Here is a 22,203-nt window from a genome sequence, read left to right on the forward strand (position 1 = left end):
TGACTCGAGGGCGAGTCACGATGTTTGTGTTGGGGGCCTGTTGGGTAGCGGATCCCCCGCGTAACGGTTTTGGGGCTTAAAGCCCACAATTTTTGGTAATGGTATTGTAAAGGCTCTGCGAAGTGCGTGGAGTGCGGATTGTAATGAGTCAAGTCAAAGGGTTGTCCACCCAAAAATATTGTAATTTAATATAGAATGTGTCGACCTACCCATGGTCCGCGGACTATGGGAATGTATAAATAGAGTGAGGCTCTAAGTGTAGAAGTAAGTTAATCTTGATCTTAAGTGTTATGGGTTTTTCAATGCGATATTCGCTCTGAGTCTGTAAGTTCGAGTCTTGGGTGGTAACAGTAGAAGAAGGCTTTGTAGCTGTGTGCGCAGAGGCCTGGTAGAGTCCACATCTGTGTGCGTGGACCCCTGCAGCTGAGTGCGCAAGGCGGAGTTGGGATTGTAGTGGGACAGAAGTTAATAAAAGATAAGTTGATTCTGAAAAATTGTGCATCCATTCGAAAATCTGTATGGTTATGCTTCTGTTATATGTTTATGCATCTTTTACAGTTTATGGTTGCACGCACTGGTTATAAATGTTGAATGATTAATAAAGATTACTGGACCCACAAAATTAAGTCATATCTATAATAATAACACAGTAAGGTTAAAGGATCTAGATATCGTCCCTTCACATTCGGTACAGAGCTACTCGAAGGTCAAACAGCTGCGCGGAGCTGCATTAGTGAGCAGGATCGGTTTGCGACCATCCCAGATCTCATCAAGACATCCCTACGGTGCAGAAACCTGGTTCCAACACCCTCCCATACTACCTCGGGTGAGACCTTAGTCCGTGCTCTACGGACTGTTGCCAAAAGGGCCAATAGTTTCGGGATTTGTTTGGCTAAAGCACTTCTGAACTTGGGTCAGGCCCCAACAAGCCAACAGTGACTAATGTTTTTAGTCACCTAGTGACTAGTTTCTCATTAACTCACACCATTTCCCTATGTCCTTCTTTGTCTTCATGGTGTTGTTCTTTTCTTGCATATTCGACAGGTTTTCCTAGGTCAACCTTCCTTGGATTTTTCATTTGTTCTACTTTTTGGGGGCACTTTTCCCTTGCTTCAGATTCACAGATCCAAAGTATTCTTCTGTTTAAATTTATGCTCAATCTTGACAGCGTATCGATATGTGATTCCAAGAGAGGAGATGTCTAGGAACTCCATCTTGTCCTGGATTTATTTGTGTAGACAATCACAGTACTTGAGAACCAAATGCCACTCATAATCCTTGATACCCATCATCATGCCAAGGGAATTGAAAAAATTTGTGAACTCTGACACATCTTGGTCCCTTCCCTGTCGTAGTGTGGTCCACTTTATGTATTTATCTTCATAGCTCCTAACAGGATAATATTGTTCCTTGATGTCATATCGGAAAGAATTCCAAGTGGGTGTGGCTGAAAACAGTGAGGATTACCTCTCGTTCGTTTGTTTAAAGTAGGTTTCCCACCAGTCCTTGACATGTGTGGCAGCTTTGAGGAGTGCAAAAGTAATCTTCTCCCGTTTGGGAAAGTCATGAACAAAATATCCTTCCAATAGATTTAACCATCTATCTAAGATATCTACATCTATCAGGCCTTTAAATATGGGATTATCAAAGTTAGCTTGTACCTTGAAAGGAGTGGCACATCAAGAGTGGCTGCTAGATAAAGATGCATCGCCGGTGGGTATTTGCCAAAGGACCTAGGAAAATTTATCCATCATCACGTTCCCCTGTCGCTCGAGGGATTCCTTGAGCGATATTTTAAAAGGATCTTATGCCCCCTCATATTTCTTTTATTATGCCATGGGAGGACATTGGGGTTTGCGAGGCTGGTCTTGCAAAGGTTCAACCAGTTCAAGCCCTAACTCCTTATACCTTGACCTTGTTGGAGACATGAAAAGAAAAATGGAGAAAGATCAGACTGCTCTAATATCACTGATCTAGAGTTATGCATGAATGCAACAAAATACAGATATACCCACAAACACAGAGGTGCAGTAGAAATTGAACTTTGTCTCATTAATATAAAAAAATTGAAATATGCTTACATAAAGAAATGGAAATAAAATAGGTTGGGCAATGGTAGCTTATCTCTAAGAAGAGATGTGGAAACTACATGCCTCTAAACTGTGTCATAATGAGGCTCAAGGGCCTTTTTATTATTGAAAAACAAGGGAAAACCCTAAAAAACCAATGCCTAGGAGATGGAACGCCAAGAGTTTGTGGGCCCTGTTGGGGTTAGTTAGGCAGCCAACTTACCCAGGTTGTAACTAGGTCATATTATCTCAATTTGGCGCATACGATACTTCGTTAGAAATATCTCTACGAATACTAATGTATTTTCCATAGGCTTTGGCATATGGCCATGAGCCTACTGTGCCCCTAAAAAAAACACCATTTAGGGGGTTAAAAGTGCTCCAAGAAGTTCAGGACTCGAAAAAATTCTAAAAATAGTAAATGGTGCTATAAACAAGGAAAATGATGAAACCGACTAGAGGTATAGGTGGAATAGGAGGGTGGCCACCAATATACACTTGGATCATAACATCATTTTTACCATTTGCAATGACATAGAGCTCTGAAGCATTGGTGCTACTTTTTCCTATGTGAAGTTCCCTGCCATCGGTGCTTCCCTTGCTTGCCATCCTTCCATCCGTTACTCACTGCGTGCCTTTTGAATTTTGTCAAGTGGTGGTCAATTTTTTTTTTTTCATTTACGTGGAAACCATGCCTCCTTGATGAGCAAATGTCTAGGTAATGTCTATGTTTCTTGCTAACTTAAATTTTTAGCAAAGTAGAATTGAAAAATAAGTAAAAAAAAATGCATTGCTATTTTTTTTTTCTCGTGGTGCTTTTGACAAGTTCAACTCACATAGTTCATAGTGCACCCTGTAAATTTATAGGGTGCACCACAAATCAATGCGTAACATTAACGCACCATAGTTTTTAAATATTATTTAGAGCGTTTGGTAAATGGAAACACATTAGACTGTGATGTTCCAGGACACACCAGTTTAAAAATTATATTTTTTAAGGTTGTATGTCTATTAAAAGTAACTTTCCGATGCATTTATTTTTACCAAATGCACTGCATAATATTAAAAATTTATAGCTCGATGCGTTTTTTAACCTGAACATTCTAGTGTGGTGCGTCGATGTAAAATTAATGCACCAGTGCGAAATGTTATGTTGATGCACCACATTGAAAACTAAAAATAACTAATGTTATGTACGTATGTGAACCAAAAGTGGTGCGTCAAGTCGATATACACACTGTGTTCGGTGCATTCCTTTTTTTTGGCACACGTGTTCGATGCATTCCTATTTTTTGGTGCATCGTGTCCGGTGCATTCTTGTTTTTTTAGCGCACCGTGTTTGAATATTTTTTTTTAATTGAAAGTTATATGTCCATATCTATAACCACATTTTTCATTTAATAAAAATAATTATGTATTATATATGAGGCTGCTGTATTTTATATGTCAATCATGTAGAGATGTCAAAGGAGAGAGAAGAAACAACAACATGAGGAAAGAGTTAACTAGTACAATGTGGTATGACAGTGGGACACATGAGAGAGAGAGAGAGAGAGAGAGAGAGAGAGAGAGAGAGAGAGAGAGAGAGAGAGAGATTTGTACCCTCTCCCTATTACGACAACCTCCTATGGTCTCTTGAGGAATGTAGGCCTCCTTAATACCATGAGGAGGCAACATCCCTTAAGGGGCACTCTGGCTTGTTTGTCCAATTGGTTGGTCAGTGGGATTTCCACCAATAGGCTTTTCGTGTCGGCCACGACTTATGGTTCCAACTCACTGAGGAGGAAATATATTGTATCATTGGACTATCCTAGGAGAGGAGATTATTTTCCCCAATTCCCTGATGTCCCCCTTAGTGTTGCAATAAAGAGTCAACTTATCTACTCTAAGAGATACGTTGGGGATCACGTAGTTTCTCCAACGGATATTCAGGTGTCTGGTGGACAAATCTGGATTTCTTCTTTTGGTGCATAGGAGGTTAGGTGCCTCTCACTATTAGTGACTACCATTGAACACTCTACTAGTTATGGGAAGTGCATTAGTTTCCCTCTTTTGTTTTATGTTGATTCTTTGGTGCAGAGGCCATCATATATCAGATGGCTTGCCATATTTTTGCGGTAGTTTTGTATAGTTTTAGATAGATGTTGTGTTATGATAAATGGGAGGTCAATCTTCCCTTTTGCTTCAGATTTGTTTTGTTTATATTTTGAGAGGTTTATAGAGACGAGGCCTACTTATGAACATTGCCCTCCTAGGTCAACGATTGAGGTACGAATGCACGTGTGGGGTGAGATGGTGCCCAAGAGGGGCCAACTAGAGTGTTATGACTAGGATTTCCACTAACACAATGGAGCTACTAACCAATGAGGCTGATTAGATGTTCGTCATGGTGTCGTGTCCTTATGCGGGGATGAATTGACGATGTTGTCCCTATTTTCACTCACTACTTTTTCAGTCACCAGTTGCTTCAAAAACCAAATAGCAATGATGTTTGGGGCCAAATTTAGAGCCACAAAAGCTACCAGTGCTAGATCAGACCCTCTCTATTTCCTAGTGCATGGAAAGAACTTTCCAATGGTATATAGAACTTTGAAAATGGACTTCAGAGTAAAAATTAAAACATGTTGAAGAATCCCCTTGAGAAGTCAGAGAACCCAAAAAAAAACAAATGGCTAAGTCTGAGGAGACAATCGCAATCAGGACCCGGGTGCAGAGGACATCATATATCGGCAGACGGGTGGGTTCCATACTTAACAGACATCGTGGGGGGTCAATCCCATAGTATAATGTAACATCGTCAGGAAGAACTGATAAAGGCCTAACACTGGAAATGCCTGCAAAATAGGGCCAGACGAGCCCTTTTCTCTCTCCTCCGCGGGGTACACATGTCGAGCCACAAGAAATATCGCACGTTGGCCATTAGCGAAGGCAAAGGGATCCCACTTAATAGATATGATCGGTTCCATCAACTGATTGTGATTTGCGATTTCTCACTGTTTCGTTGGGGGAGGGTTGATGAAGGTTTATATAGGAAAGGAATGACAAAATAGGGCCAGGCGGGCGCTTTTCTCTCTCCTCTAGGAGACCACGTGGTAGCGTCTGATTAGTCTGTTGAGATGACATGGAAGATGATTTCAGTGATGGCATGGCAGGTACGGAAGATGATGTGGCAGGCGGACACGTGGCACTCATTTTTGGCATTTTCAGGGGTCCTATGGGGCTATTTCTGGGTGCCATGTGGCACCACCCATAGGGTGACATGTGGTAGCAATGACGTTAGGAATGACGTCAACAGGTTATTGGAAATTAGCAATCGCAAGTGTTAAGGGGTAAATATCGAAGGCCGTAGAGAGGTGTCAATTGCGATTTGCGGGATTTTCCCCAGAAGGCGATAAAAGATTAAACGCTGGGTTTATAAAGACCCCACATCTGGACTACGGGCCTACTCCGATAGAAAAGGGAAAAGTGCAAGCACCAATATGTAGGATTTTTTTTTCTCTGGATGTGATAAATGTTTGCGGTTTGGTTTATAAAGGTTTCACATCCAGACTATCGGTGACCGCAATGAAAAAGGGCAAAGCAGGTTAAAGCGTAGATATGTGGGAAAAAGGAAATACAAAGGAAAAGGTCACCATGACACATGACTGACGACCTTAGTGCCTAAGGGATTAGCACTCGGTCTTAGCCCCTGGTCATATGAGGAAAGCCACAAAATGGGTATAGTAAAAGGGGCCAAGGGGAAAATCAAAATCGGTCCGTTTCACTTATTTTAGAGGAAAAAGCTAGTGACTGTGCGATTACATTGTTAAACAAAGAACACTGCTCAACCACTGCGTTGGGGCATTGGAGACATCGTACAGAGGTTTAAAGGCGAGATGGGTCGGTAGCTGGGTAGTTTAATGAAGGTATGGGGCACACTCAGGGAAGGACTCAACCTACAACACGCCTCCACAAGTTGGTGCCATAAGAATTCAAAGTGGAAGAGACTTTTAGCCAGTCAATCAACATGGGTACACTCCATGACACATACAGGGCCTATTCTGAGGCTCTCACAAGGACAACAAAGGAATCTTCCTCCATTCTTCCTCCCATCCCTCTTGACTTTCTGTATTTCTCTATTTTCAAGAAGGGATTCGATCCATGTTGTAACAAGCATGTAGCAAAGCCTTACAGGGGGGACAACTAGTCTAGTATGGTAGCCAGAACCCTAGCTCTTAGATATTTTTCTAAATTGTAACTCCATTAGCCCCCTCTTCTTATAAATAGGGGGATGAAACATTATACAAATGCTCTGGATTCACAGACCCGCGAGGGCTAAACTCTGTGTTTCCATTTTGGTTCAATATGTTTTTATGGGACTTCACTGATATCATGGTTGATTGTATGGACTGATTATTGGTCCCTTTGGGATAAATGATGTTTCCTTGTTGATTCCAAGCACGATTAATGTACAGTAAGTTCCTCTTGGTAATCTCATTTCACCTGTGCTTTTCTTTCTTTGAAATAATGTAATGAACGTAGTTGGTTCCTCTTCAATTTATGGATTTATCTTAGCTGCTTTTGCAGAGAACAATACACATGTTATGTTTGATCTGAAACCTTCTTTTTCTCCTCTATTTCTATCATCTCATTGGAAAACCATGGTTTAGGATTCTATCTTGCTTACAACCCTATCCATCGAATTCCCCTTTCTGTTGGAACATTGCTGCCCAAGATTATGTTTGTTACAGCCCTGTGCATCTATTTCTCTCCCTCCTTTCCTCCTCTTCACCATCAATACAACTTTAGTTTAAGCTGTCTTATTTTCGTGTGTCGGCCACAAGAAGGAGAAGTCATTTCTCATTGAGATTACCCAAATATCCCCGAACATTTGGATCCATGAGTTAGCCTAAATCTTCCTCTTTGAAAGCTTAATGAACGAAGCCCCTCATACCTTTTTACATGACAATTGGAGCGCTGCAACCCCTCACATACAACCTTACAAGCACTCCTCTATTTAAGATGTCCTAGATACTAGCCTACAATCAACCCATAGGATATATCTAGGGAGATTTCTTGTCTCATGCTCCACTTGTATTGCATGGTGCAAGATTTAGCGACAACATCTTTCTGGCCCCATTGCCGGGGAACATATTAGAATATTTTTCCCTGTGTAAGATAAAGTTTTACATTTCCCCTGTTAGGTGAGCTAGGGAAGTGTGGGTTGAAGATCTCTCACCTTGGTGACTCCACTAATTGATTTTATGGTGAACATCCTAGCGGCTCCACTGTCCAAATATCATTTGTAAAAACTCTGGCAACTACCTTTGTTAAGAAATGGAAGAGACGATGGAAGATAAGGTTAGCTGAATAAAGAAGTCCTTATATAGACCAATGAAACTGGAGTTAGAAAATATAAGCCTTTGATGACAATGCTCCTCTTTCTCTGACAAAGAAAAAGAAGCTAGGACACATGAATAAGAGGAGGATGATCTTAATCATGATTAGATGGATGATTGCTGCAAGCAGTTCGTCGATTTCCTGATGGCTCAGTTGCACAAGAGAAGTTCTCTTCAGTTATCTAAAAAGACAAGCATGGGAAATGACCAAAACGAAGGCACTTCCTCCAAGGAGCCTCTCAGGCTGGTTGAAAAGGGAAAGGGACTTCTAGATACAAATGATTTTAAACCCAAAGTCCTCAAAGAGGAGAAGTCACCATCCCATTCTTGGCTCATTTGTGAAGAAGCCAAAGAGCCAAATGGTGTTTGTGGCTGCCATGACCAAAAAGGCATTGGTCAGCGAACTGTATGTGAAGAAGAGGCTACTGCAAACATTCCTTTTCTATTCCATGACCCTATGGCTACATACATGAGCCTCTTCTTAAGTCAACAATAAAGGTTATTTAAAGAGCATGTATCAGGTTCCTTGTTTGAAGATTTTTTATGGTGCATGCCTGTTTTAATTTTTCTTTTTCAGCAATGTGAAGGCATAAGGCCTAGTACTCTAATGCTAGTCTGGCTCCATTGGAGGGTTTAACTCAGTTGAATTAAGCCCTGTGCATAAGTAGGAGTGTATATAAATAAGCTCACCAGCTGAGCATTTACTTTCCAGTTGTTAAAGCTTTTATTTCTGTGTTTTAGATTGAGGAGGAAAGTCCCTAGGATATTTTGCTAATTACAAAGTTCATATATTACTAACTCCATGCCCAATGGTGAAGGATATTGGTCTACAGGTTCTCAACACCTTTCCAGCAAGGCACTATCCCTAGTTGGAGCTAATGTTGTCACTCACTACTTTTTCATCCACTAGTTGCTTCAAAAGCCAAATAGTAGTGATGTTTAGGGCCAAATTCTAAGCCACAGAAGCTACTAAAGCTAGATAAAATCCTCTCCATTTCCTAGTGATTGGAAAGAGCTTTCCAACGGTATATAGAAGTCTAAAAATGGACTTCCAGAGCAAAAATTAAAGCATGTTGAAGAATCCCCTTGAAAAACCCAAAAAAAAAACAAATGGCTAAGTCTAAGGAGACAATTGTAATCGGGACCAGGGTGCACAGCACATCGTATATTGGCAGATGGGCAGGTTCCATACTTAACATACCTCACGGGGGGTTGATCTTGCAGTATAATTTAACATCACCAGGGAAGAACTGATAAAGGCCTAACACAAGAAATTCCTGCAAAACATGGTTGGGCGGGCCCTTTTCTCTCTCCTCCTCGGGGTACACATGTCGAGTCACAAGCAATATCACACATCGACCATCAGTGAAGGCAAAGGGATCCCACTTAAGATATATCGAAAGTTCCATTGATTGATTGCAATTTTCGATTTCTCACTGTTTCATGGGGGGAGGGTCGATGAACGCTGACATAAGAAAGGCATGAAAAAACATGGTTGGGCGGACCCTTTTCTCTCTCCTTGAGGAGACCACGTGGCGGTCTTTGATTGGTTTGTTGAGCTGACATGGCAGATGATGTCAGTGATGGCGTGGCAAGTAAAAAATATGACATGTAGGTAGACATGTGGCACTCATTTTTGGCATTTTCAGGGGTCCTATGGGGCTGTTTCTGGGTACGACGTGGCACCACCCACAGGGTGACATTTGGTAGTGATGATGTCAGTAATGATGTCAGAAGGTTATCGGAAATCAATGATTGCAAGTGTCAAGGGGTAAAGAGCTAAGGCCATAGAGAGGTGCTGATTGCAATTTGCAGGAGTTTCCTCCAAACACGATAAAATATTAAAATCTGAGTTTATAAAGACCGCGCGTTCGGACTACTGGCCCACTTTGATAGAAGAGGGAAAAGTGCAAGCGTTGATATGCAATATTTTTTTTTCTTCAGATGTGATAAAGGTTTGCAGATTGGTCTATAAAGGTTTTCCATCCGGACTATTGACAATCACAATGAAAAATGGCAAAGCAGGTTAAAGCTCCAATATGTGGGAAAAAGGAAATACAAAGGAAAAGGTCTCCAAGGAACATGACCGATGACCTTAGTGCCTAAGGGCTCAACACCTGGTCTTATCCCCTGGTCATATGAGGAAAGCCATAAAAAGGGGTATGTTAAGAGCGGCCAAGGGGAAAATCAAAATCAACCCGTTTCACTTGTTTTAGAGGAAAGAGCTCGCGACTGTGCGATTACACTGTTAAACAAAGAACACTGCTCAACCACTGTGCCAGGGCATTGGAGATATCGTACAAAGGTTTAAAGGCTAGATGTGTTAGCAACTGGGTAGTTTAATGAAGGTATGGGGAATACTTAGGGAAGGACTCGACCTGCAACACACCTCCATAAGTCAGTGGCATAAGCATTCAAAGTGGAAGGGATAGTCAGCCGACCGAGTAGCATGGGTACACTCCGTGACATGGACAGGGCCTATTCTGAGGCTCTCACAGGGACAAAAAATGAATCTTCCTTCATTGTTCTTCCCATCCCTCTTGACTTTCTATATTTCTCTGTTTTCAAGAAGATATTCGATCCCTATTGTAACAAGAATGTAGCAAAGCCTTACAGGGGGACAACTAGTCTAGTATTGTAGCTAGAGTCCTATCTCTTAGATATTTTTGTAAACTGTAACTCCATCAACCCCCTCTTCTTATAAATAGTGGGATGAAACATAATACAAAGGTTCTGGATTCACAGACCCGCGAGGGCTAAACTCTGCTTTTCCGTTTTGGTTCAAAATGTTTTTCTGGGACTTCAATGATATCATGGATGAGTGTATGGACTGATTTTTGGGCCCTTTGGATAAATGATGTTTCCCTATTGATTCCAAGAATGATTAATGTACAACAAGTTCCTCTTGGTAATCTCATTTCACATGTGTTTTTCTTTCTTTGAAATAGTGTAATGAACATAGTTTGTTCCTCTTCAATCTATGGATTTATCTTAGCTGCTTTGGTAGAGAACGATACCCATGTTATGTTTGATCTGAAACCTTCTTTTGATCCTCTATTTCTATCATCTCATTAGAAAACCATGGTTTAGGATTCTTTGTTGCTTACAACCCTATCCATCAAATTCCTCTTTCTGCTGGAACATTGCTGCCTAGGATTCTATTTGTTACAGTGCTGTGCATCTATTTCTCTCCCTCCTTTCTTCCTCTCCACCATCAATACAACTTCAGTTTACGCTGCCTCATTTTCTTGTGTCGGCCACCAGAAGGAGAATTCATTTCTCTTTGAGATTTCTAAAATATCCCCCAACATTTGGATCCATGCGTTGGCCTGAATCTTTCTCTTTGAAATCTTATTGAACCAAGCCCCTCATACCTTTTTACATGAAAATTGGAGTGCTGCAACCCCTCACATACAACCTTACAAGCACTCCTCTATTCAAGGTGTCATAGGCACTGGTCTACAATCAACCCATACGCTGTCTCTAGGGAGCGTTCTTGTCTCATGCTGCACTTGTGCTGCATGGTGCAATATTTAGCGACAACAGTCCCAACACCCTATTCACACAAGATGAGCCAACAGATGATAGAGGGTAATATTAGTGTTTTCTTTAGATTAATCTAGGTTCATTTTATTGTCTTAATTAATTAAAATAAATTTATTTTAGCACATTCTTTGACTTATTTTATTAGATTGTTTAATTAAATTGTCTAATTATTGTTTTATACTATATATTTCACAGATATTGACACATTCATTGGGGACATGCCTCTTCCTCCACCAGATGCAAATGAGGAGATGATTGAGGCCTAGGTGGGTGAGGGATGTCATTAGATGTAGTTACATGTGGGCATGCGACTGAGTAGGGATGATACTAGATTCATGATGGAGTTGTGTGACTGACTCTCTAGACTTTTGGTTGAGGGAGTCCACCCTGTGATGACTCGAGACATTAGGGAATATCCTAGGCTCCTGGAGCTCTGGAGGGACTTGTTGTGCGATATGATGAGTCTTATGTGTCATATTGTTTGAGCTACCAGGTTATTGGCAACGAGGAGGGATGGCCATGCAGATACACAATCTTCACCTAGTACCACCCCATCGGATGATGATCAGGGTGGTGATCCTTTTGGTAGTACTCTGCCTCCTAATGCTCCTTCACCTCCCCCACTACCTATTTATCCTTAGAGAGAAGACCAACAACCTCCTCTTCCATCTCCTACTTCGACTCTTGAGGAAGTTAACCATCCATCGTCTTCTGTTACAGACCAGGCCTTCATTAGTACTATTGTACTAGATATTTTATAACAATTATTTGACTTGTTTATATATATATATATATATATATATATATATATATATATATCTATATATATATCTATATATATATATGGTGCAATTTTATGTTCATGTTGATGTACTTAATTTATATGTTGGTGTTGATGTGTATATTGTTAGGTTATGTTAGATATGTCCCTTTAATGTGCTTGTGCAAATAGATGTGTATGCTATAACATTTATTTCATATGATATGTATATTTGAGGATGTGTGTGGTGCTTATGTTAGACAATGATTGTGTTTTGTTAGATGTGATGACGATGATAATTCCCTGTTAGATTATTAGATTTGTGTGCTAGCTAATGATGTTTATATGTGCTAGAGGTGTATATAATTAGATGATGTTCGCAAATTTGAATGTGTATTCTAGATGATGTATGCTTGTTAGATGGTTTTCATGATGATGTTTATTTTTATGAATTGATACTTATTATAATTATGTATTGGTGAACTTATATCAAAATTTTATATATGAAATTACATGCAAAACGACTTACTTTAAAAAATAAAATGAAAAGATATTTTTATAAATTACAAAGTTTAATATGGTTGAAACTATAACTGTAAAATTACCATAAATATTTTTCTATTGCATAAATAGTTCGTACATATTCATTCTAACTAAATTCTTATTCAAACAAGGGCTGTGAGAAGCATAGTCCCTGCCTATAGAAAACATAGAAAAAAAATTAAAATAAACGTTTATAAAACATGTCCAAAAGTAGTCACTACAAAACAAAACCAATTTTACACACAATTAAATTGTACAAACCTCTAAACAAAACTACCTTTCTAGTCATAGTCAAGCGTAGAAATCATAAAGTTGTGACCTATACTTATAATACAAGATTTATACAATATCTAATTAATCTTTACAATTAATTTTCAAAATGTATATTGCAACATGTAATCATTAAATAAAATTTTCAAAATATTTATAATAAAATTAAAATATATAATTGTTTGGTCTATAAAATCAAATATAATTAAAAAAATTGGTTCATAAAACAATGGATTATAAAAATAATATTACAATTAATTTGATTTTATAAATTTAATAAATTGAAATTTATTTATTAATAATAATTATGAATGAAGCATTATTAAAAAATATATTTATTAATTATAATAATTATTTAAATATAATTTTTAAATTAATATGCATTTTTTTAAATTCTAATGTTTAAATTAATAAATAAGAAAATGCATTCAGTAAATTATTATTGATAATATTATTTTATAAAATTCATCTGTTGTTAAAAAAAACTTAATTCAATTTTTTTTTTTTTTTATAAGTAATTTAGATTTAATATAACTTCAAAAATTCTATTTTAATAACTTTTAATTTATCACTAAAGTTATGAGTGGTTAAAGAAATTTAAATTTAATTTTTATAGCAACTCTTACCAATTTAAATTTAATATCTTACCAATCATATAAAATGCCAACAAGATGAATAAAAAATAATATAATTAGCATGGGATCTATTAGCATGGGCTATTGTTAGATGTGATCACAATGATGATGTTCTGTTAAATTATTAGATTTGTGCGCTAGCTAATGACGTTTATATGTCCTAGACGTGTATATAATAGGATGATGTTAGTGAAATTGAATGTGTATTTTAGATAATTGTTATCACACAAAATTGATCATCTAGCCTTAGTTTACTAGATGGATCGAAGTACACCATGTAAGGCCATTTTTACCATAGTAAAATTGCTTTCACTGTGAGAAATTACTTAATAAACCACATTTATTAAGCAATTTATAATTAAACCCATGAAGAATAATTAAATAAATCAGTGTTTATTTAATTGTCTTCTAGGAATAATTAATTAAACCATTGTTTAATTAATATTCCTTGTTACATTTGACCCAATTATGAAAAATAAACAGATAAATTATTAATTAGCTTACTTTTCTCTAGGAATAATTAATCAATCACTAATTAATTATTATTCCTTGTCAAGTTTGACTAAATCCCTTAGGAATAATTAAATAAATCATTATTTGTTTATTATTCCTTAACCATATTTCTTGAAATGATAAATAAATCATTTATTTATTTATTATTTCTAAATAAAGTTTAAATAATTTTTCCCTCCTAACCAAATATAATAAAATATTCCAAATTGTTATTCCTAGAATGAGGTTAATAATATTTTATTATTGCTCATTATTTGAGGATAACCTAGTGTTTTATTATAAATAGGAGGGTTTTCCATTCATTATTCACTTTTAATTATTTTCATTTTTTCACTCACTATTGTAGCTCTGATTATTATCACTGTCGCTCACCTTTTTTATTTTCCATTTGAGTTCTCACTGAGCTCAAACATTTTATTGGATGTGTTTACACATTATAGAGGAGAGAGACTCTACAAAAGTTGAAGATATTTGAGGATAGCCAAGAACCCATCCCATAGAGGGGGACTGGTAACATTTATTTGTTCCCTTCACAAGTGTTGTTTAATAAAATATATTCTTTGTATATCTGGTTTCCATTGGATTATTGGAGTTACCCACATTTATTACTATTTCATTTTGCTGTTTAACTATGATTGTGGCATAGATAAGGGCTTTGGCAGGTTTTGTTTCTATCATTTGTTGCAGATCTACAATGTTTAGCAGCCATTTATATTGTTGAGACTATTTGTCATCCACAGCCTTAGGTGATTTATTTTTGTACACCTTTGAGAAGAAAACACTATAACAAAATTGGTGACTCCACTGGGTTTTAAGTTCTGATCTAGAAACCTAGGGGACCTTCAGTTTTCAGCTTAGGGTTTCTTCTTTTTTCAGTCTCTTAATGTTGTTTACTAGCATTCTAAACCTAGATCTGTCAAATTTCTAACGTCCGTAAGCTTTCTGGTCTTTTTTGCAGGTCAAGGGAACCAACTGTGACAGAGATGACAATTTTTCCTGACACTTGTTGATCAGGAATCAAGGAGCATAAATCACACTTTTATGCCCCAAAAGTGCGATCTGGAAGTCCAGAGCACACCTTCTGGCCCAAAAAGTGCGATCTCCGAGGAATTAGGTCAGTACCTGCAATTTTTAAGGTTTGAGAGAATAATTTCAGAAAAATCACATAAAAAATCGTTTGTCGACGCGTTTCAAACCAATCGGTGTGGTTCATCGTCAAGACAAGTTGAAGATCAAACCTTAGTGATACGTTAAATAGGGAATGCAGGTCATTCAAACAACTATATTTGACCGGGCAACGGATAAAAAAGACTTCTAACGGCTAGATTTGACCAAGGCCCAGGGGGAGGGGTTAAGGTTGTTAACAAATCTTTTAAATAAATTATTAAAATAAATTTATATTATTAATTTGAATTAATATTAAAAAGTATCAATATTATGGAATAATTCTATTAAGAATAATATACTGATATTAAAATTCCTAATATCCGGGTAAATCCCATATTTTTTAAGTAAATATTATTGCTATTATTATCTTCAAGTTAATATCACTAGTCTAGGGTAAATAATCCAATGTTACTAACTTATAATGTGAATAATTCTACTAATATTATTAATATTAACTATTTTATTTATTTATTTATTTTATCATAGTGATATAGTTATAACGCTTATTATAATGGTAAATTCATTTCTAAAAACAAAAGTGACCTAATGCTATATTAATAAGATAATACTAATATAATGGTCTAGGTTGAAAAATTCATTTATTACTGATTTTAATGATATTTTATTAAAGATTAATTAAAAACAATTAAAACTTGATCAAGGGAAGATAAAAGATAACAAAGGAAAAAGGAAAGCTTAAGAAACCAAAAGGCCAAGGAAAGGAAAAAACGACGAATGGGATGAAAGGCTAGGAAGAAAGGGCTGGGATCCAGCAACTACTAATCTTCCAGCTGTCATCCCTATTGAGATTATTAGGCCTTTTCTCGATTTCAAGGGCTTCCCTAAATTTTCGATGGTGAAACTGTGCAACTTTCGCAATAACACTAGCTTCTTCGATACAAACATGATGTTTAGTCTTCTCGGCATGCTCTGCAAGGGCAGAGGACTTGGCCCTTCCATGCTTTAAGTCTGCCGAGTGCTCACTAATCCTTTGATTAATGGAATGACCAGTCTCACCAATGTATGGTGTCCCACAGGAACAGGGAAGGACATAGACACCTTTCATGTCTTTAGGGTCGACAGGATCTTTAACAGATAGCAGGGAGCTACAGATGGTATTAAGAAGTCTAAAGGTCAAGGGAACATTGGGCTCCTTAAGAATCTTGGCAATCTTATCAGTGGTCCCTTGGATGTAAGGGAGGTGCACCCCCAGGACCTAGTCTTTAGGATCTTTATGGATTGAAGGCTCCTTCTGGGCCTTGAGGAAGGCTTTTTGACCCAGGTGTCTACTGTAACCATTTTTAACAAAGACATCTAGGAGATGAGCCTTCTCCTTTTCCAAGCTCTTTTCATCAGAGATTCTTAATGCACAGGTAGTAAGCGTGTTGAGAATGCCCAACTTCTGAGCAGGGAAATGATGGGAGCTAGCATGGAGATATTGATCAATATGAGTCTTTTTCCGAAATACCTGGTGAGAAAAGGAACCATCACTATTCTTAGAGATGAGAACATCAAGGAACGGAAGACAACCATTGACTTCCTTTTCCATAGTGAATTTAATGGCGGAGGATTGATTATTGAGATGATGAAAGAAAAGATCCAACTCATCATGACCATGAGACCAAACGACACCTGTGTCATCTACGAATCTCTTCCATAGCTTTGGTAAGAGACGGGCGGAGGCCAAAGCTTTGGACTCAAAATCCTCCATAAAAATATTAGTGACAACAGGGGATAGGGGGGAGCCCACGGAAACCCCACAGGTTTGCTCATAAAACTCTCCTTTGAAGCTGAAAATGGTGGAAGTAAGGCACAACTCAACTAACCGAGCGGTATCTGGGTCAGTGAGCTTGTTGATAACCTCCATGGCCTCATTGATGGGAATACAAGTGTAAAGGAGACCACGTCGAAACTCACCAGAATGTCCTCGGGGTCAAGCTTAATTCTCTTAAGATCATCAACAAACGACGCAGAGTCTTTGACGAAAGACTCCGTGCGGCCAACCAAGGGTCTAAGCTTCAAGGCGAGGAATTTGGCAAGGAGGTAAGTAGGACCACCTATGGTATTGACAATAGGTCTCAAGGGAACCCCCTCCTTGTGGATCTTTGGAAGGCCGTAGATCCTAGGTGTAATGGGGTTGCTCTCTATGAGTTTCTGGGATATAGGATTAGTGGAATTACAAGACTTGATCGCAAGAGATACGGCTCTAGAAACTTTCTTAAGAGGATTCCTGGAAAGCTTTTTATAGCTTCCACTATTGCAAAGATGATCCAACATCTTGTTGCGGTAATCTTCTCTGTCAAGGATGACAGTCGCCCCTCCTTTATCAGCTTTCAAGACTACGACATCGTGATTCTGGTTTAAGGTTTTGAGAGCCTCAAACTCTGCCTTGCTAATATTACTTCGGGGAGGTTTTACCTTCCTCAGGGCCACGACACAATCTTTCCTAATCATGTCCTTAGTTTTATCAGGAAGGCTCTTAATATCGAATTCCACGTCGCAGATGATGTCTTCTGGGTTTCTGGGATTTTTCAGATCCGTTTCTAGGTTTTACCGAGAGTTGTCTTCTAGGTTGGTTGACCACTGTCTCACCCTACTTAGGCCTTGATCTACTCTGCTTTGCTCATCGGAGTGGAATTTAGCCCCTTAGGGCTTCTAGTATGCTTCCACCTTTATAGGAGTAGTTTAGCTGAGAAAGAAGTCTGATTTTCTGTAGCGCTTTCAACCATATTTTCTAGATATGTACCTTCCTGTTTCAGATCTTCAAGGATAGATTGTTTACATCCAAAGTTTAATTTTAAACCTTGTTTGGTCATTTGCCTTAGGGTCCCATTGGTTGCCCTAGGTTTCAAACCCACCTCCCTATCCTTTTGCAGTGATTTCCCCCCCCCTATTTTTTTGTTGTTGCTGCACCATTTTCTAGTAACATAGTGTCATTTGATCCCAGTCACACCGAAAGTTAGATCTCTTGTCCTTTTTAGTGTGTTTTCAGTTGATTTTGCCACCAACTAGCATAGCGTTTGCAAACCTATTTTGCGTGGGGTTTAGTTAATTGATTTGTTGTTCATTTTCTGTTTTTAATTTCAGTTAATTTCAACAACTATTTTCTTTTTTTCAAACATGATATGGGTTTAATTAATAAACACACTTGCACACACAAGAACACCTTAAGCGAAGGGCGCTTGGTTTACACCGCCAAGCCAAGACTTAATTAATTTATCTCCCCACACAGAGACAAAAACATCTTGTTGATCTCCCTTCACCATTTCCGTGTCACTTGTGTCTTACCACCATTGTGCCACCAAGGCATTTGTCACAGAGACTCTTAGGCCTTCATCCCTAGTTTCCGCTTGGGCATATTACTCCCCTCCGCAGGGTTCGAGTTCATAGTCCTTCGAGTCCCCATACCGACTCTTCTTGTAGTTCATCTGATTCCTCATCTGATTCCGAGCCTCCTTCACTGTATATCATCACCATGTCTGGACCCACTGCTGGTGCAGGAACCCAACCTGGTGTTGGCTCCGGTTCTACGCCGGTGGTCACATCTAGCAGAACCATCTTAGGAATCGTTCCGACATCTCCCATGCTACCCTTTATGGCTGGGTTAAGTTGGCGAGCTATGCCGACTAAGCTTCCCTCTGACATTCCCAAGTTTGAGGGTAATTCTAGAGAGGACCCCACCAATCACGTCTGCTCCTTCCATATGTGGTGTTCATCCAATTCCATCACCGATGACTCCATTTGTCTTCGGTTGTTCCAATGCACGCTCACTAGAGATGCTGCAAAATGGTATGTAGACCAGCCCGTTGCCTCTCATTCCATTTTTGCGATGCTTGCTAAAGCGTTCCTCTCATATTTTCAGTTACCTCTCTGATACAACACTAGTATGGATCTCTTGACCGCATTCCATTAATCCTCTGCCACTCGTCTTTCCGATCATGTTTAGGAATGGCATAGAAGGAGGAGCACATGCCGTGCCCCGCCCTTCGAAGACTGTGTCTACCTCGATTGGTTTCTTAGGAGCCTTTTATCGCCCATTTCCAAAGATGTCGTGTCTCATTTTCCTCAAACATAGGAAGAAGCTCTCCAAACCGCTCTGAGATATGACTTGATTTATGCGCAATCTGGTTATGTCTATATTGTCATTCCATACCTCTCTCGTCCCAGTGGTGCCAATGAACTGGGGGAATCTCACGCCACTGACGGTATTGTTGAAGCCATTTCACATTCTTTGCCATTTACTCAATAAAGTTATGGCTATGTGTAGGAGGCACTAGTTCCTCCAACACTTCTGCCCCTCCTGCTACAAACATGTTTTTAGGGCTAGCCAATGCTCAACCTGTTTACCAAACCATTGCCCCTCCACCATCATATCCCTATGCACAACTGAGTGCTTCAGCCCCTCAAGCATTAGTTCCGCAGCCTACCATGCATCCTTAGCCCTAGAAGGCATCACCCCCTCAAGGTCAAGTATTTATGCAACAGAGTGCGAAAAATCCCCAAAATTCAAAGAAAAAGAATAAGGGGAAGGGTAACAAGGGTAACTAGGGTAATTAACCTAGTGAACCCTAGGGGAACCAACCTAACACCAACAACCTGTAACAAGGCAGTTATCCCAAGCACAACAAGGTTATTCGTATGAACAAGCCTTGTGCGTGTTGTGGTGCACATGGCCATTATACACATGAGTGTCCTCTCTTACCCTAGATGTGCCAAATGTGGGAATCCCAAGCAGCTTCTAGAGGTCAACTGCCAATGCAACAACCACCTCGGAATCCTGTGCCATCTCAAATGACCGTGCTCACAAATACTTTCCCTCAGAAAGGATTTGTTGTTGCCCATCCTCAACAAGGTCAAGCGGCCCATCCCCCAACCTTCTGGTCCTGGTGACTACCATATCCTCATGATGAATTCTGATGAGGTTAATACCTCTGATATCAACGTGAAGACTCAACCACGTCAATATGACAAGCCATCGAATTCATCCATCACAGAGTCCAAAACCAATACATCTACTGAGCCTCTTACGACACCAAATGGTCTATTACAGATCCCTAAACCTAAAGTTGAGTCAATTCCTAAGATCCCAAAGGGACCATTTCGTTGTAACGTGACTTCTAACTGAGCTGCTCATACATACAATATAGTAGACAACTTGGCAAAATAACCTGCTTCCATGTCGACGCCGGAAGTCCTCAAGTCGTGCCCATCTCAAAAGAAAGTTCTACTAACTATTTTAGGTACATTAGATCCTTCCAACGATCATTTGATTGTCTTCCAAGTTGATGCATTAGAACATCCCCCATTACCTTCATTCGTTGCTTTCAAGATACCAGTCCGAGTTCGTAATGCCATCATCTCCCGATGCATTATTGACGAAGGTGCATCCACCTATGTGATGTATGCTGCTATCTGGAAATAACTTAAGTCACCTGAATTGTCCCCATCCACCATCACTTTGCATGCTTGGGATAATCACTCCTCCCAGTCTCTCAACATGTATCACAATCGTCCAGTGACTCTTACGGGAAAGACTGTCCATGTAGACATTGAGATTATTGATGCCCCTCTAGATTACAACATTCTCTTCGGTCATAGTTACACTTATGCCATGTCAGCTGTAGCATCTGCATTTTTTCACAAGATGTGCTTCCCCTATGAAGGGAAGATCATCACCATTGATTAGTTGACATACTATGAGTTGACATCCGTGACCTCCCCTGAGTTCATTATCTCGTCGATGTCCATAAACAATCTACTAATTCTCCCATCGGTGTTTAACCCAAAGTCTACAAATATTCCTCATTATTGTGTGCTTTCCCTGATCCTCCCCCTCTCATCTCTGAGCTTATCACTTTGAGTGTTTGCATGTTACAAGCGTCATGGGTTGCCCACAAGCAGTCTTGTACATCTGATCAATAAACAGATCCTCAGAACCCTACTGTTACCCTCTTAGCCGAGCCATCTAGGTCCACCCCCCCATTACCTACTCCGTTTGTGGTTGCCTCTCCTATGTTCCCACTAGGAATTGTTCCTCTAGGTCTCAACCATCTAGGAGATGCTCCACCGAGAAATTACCCTGCAAGCCAGATACCTTCCTTGTTTCCTCCTTCGGGAATATTTTCTATCCCTTTCATGGCTTCACTGGTCCCCCCTAACATGACTTTGGGGATCCCAGTCTGGTACATTTACCCCCCTGCAAGCACTCCACCTGGTTAGCTACGATCATATCATGCTTTGACCCTGGTTCAACCGATCCCTACGGCTCCTGCCGCTGCTCCAATTCCATCGAAAAATCAATAGGAACCAACTCATGTTGTGAAAGAATCTGGACAAGGGGGTAAAGCCAAGAGGAAAGAACCTAAGGACAAGGCTCCCCAAGCTCCTCTAGCCCCTAAAGACCCAAAGCCATCACCTCTGTGCACTTTGTGTAAAGTTTTTGGGCATGCCACCAATAATTGTCCTGAACTCCCTCATCTCAAACCTTTGGTTCATGAAATGTTTCCTGAGTCTAATATCCCCGAGGTCCAAATTACCTTACCGGGTCCAACCAAGAAACTCAAAATGTTACACACAAATCACCCTTGTGCCTTATGCGATCATCATGGTCACTATTCCCATTGTTTCCCTTGTCTCGATGAATTTTACGATTGCCTTGAGGCGCTTCATGAATATGAGACCACTCATAGTGGATCACCTACTCCTCTACTCATGGATTCTGGTACCACTAGTACACCAGAATAGGGGGACTTTGGTCCCACCATCGTGATCCCTCCCCCCGATGTTGAGATGACGAAATCCACGGGCCATATCCTTTACATGTCGTCATCCTTGAGTTCCTTGCAGGAAAACCTTTCTGAGGTTTCTGCGCGTGCTCCTATTGAACCTATTTCAGTAGAATCCCAGGTCTCAACATCAATAGATTTTCCATCTACTAGCTTGTCATCTACCATTCCAGATGATGCGTATGTGAACCTTATTTCTGAGTATGATGCACCAGGTACCTCTGCCACATCATGTAGTCAGTCTTCCTTCCATCCCCCCATCTTCCATTATGATGAGGACATCATGGAAGCCACAACTACCCCTGATTATCCTTGGAATGATATGCACCATCATGCATACTTCCTCCCATATTTGGAGTCCACCACTCTAAATACATCTAGTACACCCATAACATACTGGGGGCACATAAGCCCCTACATATCCTTATCATTCTTTGGAGGATCTAGTGCCAATTTGGGCCGCGATGCTTGAATCCAGTTTTCGAGCACTCAAAACATAATGGCGCTCCACAAACTCCTCCTGCTAGGGGGAATCAT

General features: G+C 39.6%; 1 protein-coding gene across 1 annotated transcript; it reads right to left on the bottom strand.

Annotated features, from left to right (window-relative positions):
• Positions 1-16,702: 16,702 nt before the first annotated feature.
• On the bottom strand, positions 16,703-17,335 carry LOC149183730 (uncharacterized). Its single transcript, XM_089415049.1, has one exon. It carries the CDS (start codon positions 17,333-17,335, stop codon positions 16,703-16,705), a length of 633 nt encoding a protein of 210 aa, XP_089271175.1.
• Positions 17,336-22,203: the final 4,868 nt, after the last annotated feature.

This window comes from Pinus tabuliformis, chromosome 3_2 (assembly GCF_031772625.1).
Source record: "Pinus tabuliformis cultivar Carrire ecotype Pingquan chromosome 3_2, CPIR1, whole genome shotgun sequence".
Taxonomy (NCBI): domain Eukaryota; kingdom Viridiplantae; phylum Streptophyta; class Pinopsida; order Pinales; family Pinaceae; genus Pinus; species Pinus tabuliformis.

What these genes read in the sequence shown, in the direction of transcription:
- LOC149183730 (XM_089415049.1), bottom strand. Translation starts at nt 17,335, where the DNA reads ATGATTAGGAAAGATTGTGTCGTGGCCCTGAGGAAGGTAAAACCTCCC.